At 51.7% G+C, this 2,820-nt stretch overlaps 1 protein-coding gene across 1 annotated transcript; it reads right to left on the minus strand.

Moving 5' to 3' along the window:
* Positions 1–404: 404 nt before the first annotated feature.
* On the minus strand, positions 405–2,591 carry HRH1 (histamine receptor H1). Its single transcript, XM_065886079.1, has one exon. It carries the CDS (start codon positions 2,548–2,550, stop codon positions 1,087–1,089), a length of 1,464 nt encoding a protein of 487 aa, XP_065742151.1. The 5' UTR covers positions 2,551–2,591; the 3' UTR covers positions 405–1,086.
* Positions 2,592–2,820: the final 229 nt, after the last annotated feature.

Raw genomic sequence — 2,820 nt, forward strand, 5'->3', positions numbered from 1 at the left:
TTAACCACTGTGCCACCAGGGAAGCCCTCAATATACTCTTGAGAATTGCCACCACTCTCAGGAATTGCATGTGTGTGTGTGTGTGTGTGTGTGTGTGTGTGCGTGCGTGCTGAATAGAACAAATTGTTGCCTTTAGTAGAAAATGTGTTACGATGAGCTGAAACCACAGGATGTTCACTCTAGCTCTCCTATAACTAGCTGTGTGATCTCAGCCACCTTATTTCATCTTGCTGCACTTCAGTCTGCTTCGCTAGTAACACCACCCTCCCGTTGTGGGGTGTCATGGGGCTTAAATGACATCAACCTGGCACAGCCCTCAAGAAATATGGCTTTCTTCTCCCCACACTCCCCTTTTTGGTTTTTAATGAACAACCATTTAAAAAATATTCTTTTCTCTTTGAGGGCAGCATTCAGTCTTTTTTTTATAGCAAAAAAGGAATTTGGGTTTGAAAATGATGGATGTGCAGACTGCACGATTTCCTATCAACTCTAAGATGTGCGTGAGTGAGAAATAATGAGGCAGAATTTCCAGGGTGGTTCAAACACTGGGTCTGGAGAAGGCTGTAAAAGAGGCTCAGAGGAGAGGTGTTCTGAGAAGTAGCAGTCACAGGGGAATAGCTGTCCTGCCTCTCAAGGTGACCCCTGGCAGCGGACAGCATCTGTCTGTGTGTATCAATATAAGGTCTCTGCACAGTCGTATAGCTCCATTCCAGGAAGGCTCCAGAGTTCTGCCTACTTCTCTACTGGAAACTCTACCCACCTGTCCCTTTGGTTGCCCATTAATTCGAGTCTGAAAGCTTGAATTACAATGTGAGTCTGAGGCGCCCACATTTCCCGAGGCGCAGGAGAGCCCAACCAGACCGGATTCTCTTGGAAGTATTCTGCTCTCAGGGTACAGTCTCTCTGCTGACCACCGCCATCTGCTCTTCTTCCAACGGTGCCTATGATCTTTCCAAACTACCCAGCCCCTAAGGCTGTTCTTTTGGCTCCAGAAAGCCCAGGTGTCTGGCAACGCACAGGCTTCCTCCTCTATTTCCTTCAGGGACATCGTAAGCATCACTTAGTTGCATGCCCTTGTAGCCTCCCTTAGGAGCGAATGTGCAGGATTTTCTTGAACGTCTTCTTGAAGTTCTCGTTGCACAAGGGGTAGATGAGGGGGTTCAACGTGGAGTTGATGTAGCCCAGCCAGATGGTGAACATGTGCACATGTTGGTTACAGCAGCTCTCGCAGAAGGCAATGACCATGAAGAAGATGAAGTAAGGAATCCAGCAAACGATGAAAGCCACCATGATAAAACCCAGTTGTTTGGCGGCCTTCCGTTCTCGGTGCGTGTGCAACACAGACACGTACTGTCTTGAATGTGAGCAAAGCCTCTTCCAGGTGAACTTGATATAATCCAGGCCTGTGCTAGACTCACTTTTCGATTTGGCTTCCCCTCGTGCCAACTCTGGGGGGGTGTCTGAGTCTGTCCGGGAGAAGAACTGCCTGTCACCTAGGATCTGATCCTCTAGTATCTCCTTGGCCCCATGCGTGTTCAGGCCCTGCTCGCCCATCTCGAGCTGGCTCTGGCTCTGGCTGATGGCTACGTATTCCCGGCCACTCCCGTCTGCCTCCATCTGTGTCTGCACAATGTTAATTGGGGAGCAATGGAATTTGTCCGGTCCTCCATCCTTCTCTTGGCTGAAGACACCTGGAGACTTTATCTCCTTTGGGTCTTGGGATGCTGGCTTCGAGACAGGTCCACCACCGGCATCTTTCGGCTTCCTTTTCAGAACTTCCCAGGGAGACTCCTTCCCTGGTTTCTTAGCGCCCACCCTGAGGTTCTCTGGCTTCAGCTTATCTTCAGAGAAGGACGGGAGGGATCCGTCGATGAGCTCCCGCTGCTGACGGTGCTGCTGTACAGCCTTGTAGATCTTAGCGTAGAACCACAGCATGAGCGAGGTGGGCAGGTAGAAGTTGATGATGGCAGTCATGACCTTGAACCAGGTGACATCGTAGAAGTCGGTCTCGCACCTGTCCTCCCGGTGCCCTGAGGTCTTCGACATGAAGCGATGCCAGCCCAGAATGGGAATAACCCACAGGAAGGAGAGAAACCAGGCTGCCAAGATGGTGGCCGACGCTCGGGTCTTGGTGCGGTACCTCAGGTATCTGAGGGGCTGCTGCACAGAGCGGTAGCGATCAACGCACAAGATGAAGATGCTGAAAATGGACGCCGTGCTGGCCACATAGTCCATGGAAAGCCAAAAGAGGCAGAGAGGGCGTCCCAGGGACCACCTGGACGTGAGGAGGTAGAGGATGTTCACGGGCATGACGACGGCCCCCACAATCAGATCGGCCACCGAGAGGCTGACAATGTACAGGTTTCCCACCGTGTGTAGCTTCCGCTCGCTGTGCACAGCATACAGGACCAGCAGGTTGAGTCCCACTGTGACCAAGGAGATGGCGCTCAGGACCACCACCAGGGGCATCATTTGGGGGTTGGGCGTGGTGGTCTTGTTCCCCTCACACATCTCGTCTTCCAAGACGCTGGAGGAATTGGGAAGGGTCATTGGCACAAGAGTAGCCTCCAGCTATGGCTCACTCCCTGGGAGGAAAGACACAAGGATTCAGGTCAGAGCCCCGGTGATCAGCAGAGTCACTCAGTGCTATCACAGTGATCAAGCTAGGGTTGTATACTGTCGGGGCTGATAGACACTGCTGGTTACCTACAGCCTATATCTCCTGCTTCTTTAGCCATTCCTTCCTCCCTTCCTTCACTTGATGACTATTTACTGCATTCCTGGGCATTGTTCTAGGTACTGGGAATAGAGCAGTGAACA

Source organism: Phocoena phocoena, chromosome 10, assembly GCF_963924675.1.
Source record: "Phocoena phocoena chromosome 10, mPhoPho1.1, whole genome shotgun sequence".
Taxonomy (NCBI): domain Eukaryota; kingdom Metazoa; phylum Chordata; class Mammalia; order Artiodactyla; family Phocoenidae; genus Phocoena; species Phocoena phocoena.

Excerpts from the sequence above, each read along its gene's own strand:
- HRH1 (XM_065886079.1), bottom strand. The coding sequence starts at position 2,550 with ATGACCCTTCCCAATTCCTCCAGCGTCTTGGAAGACGAGATGTGTGAG.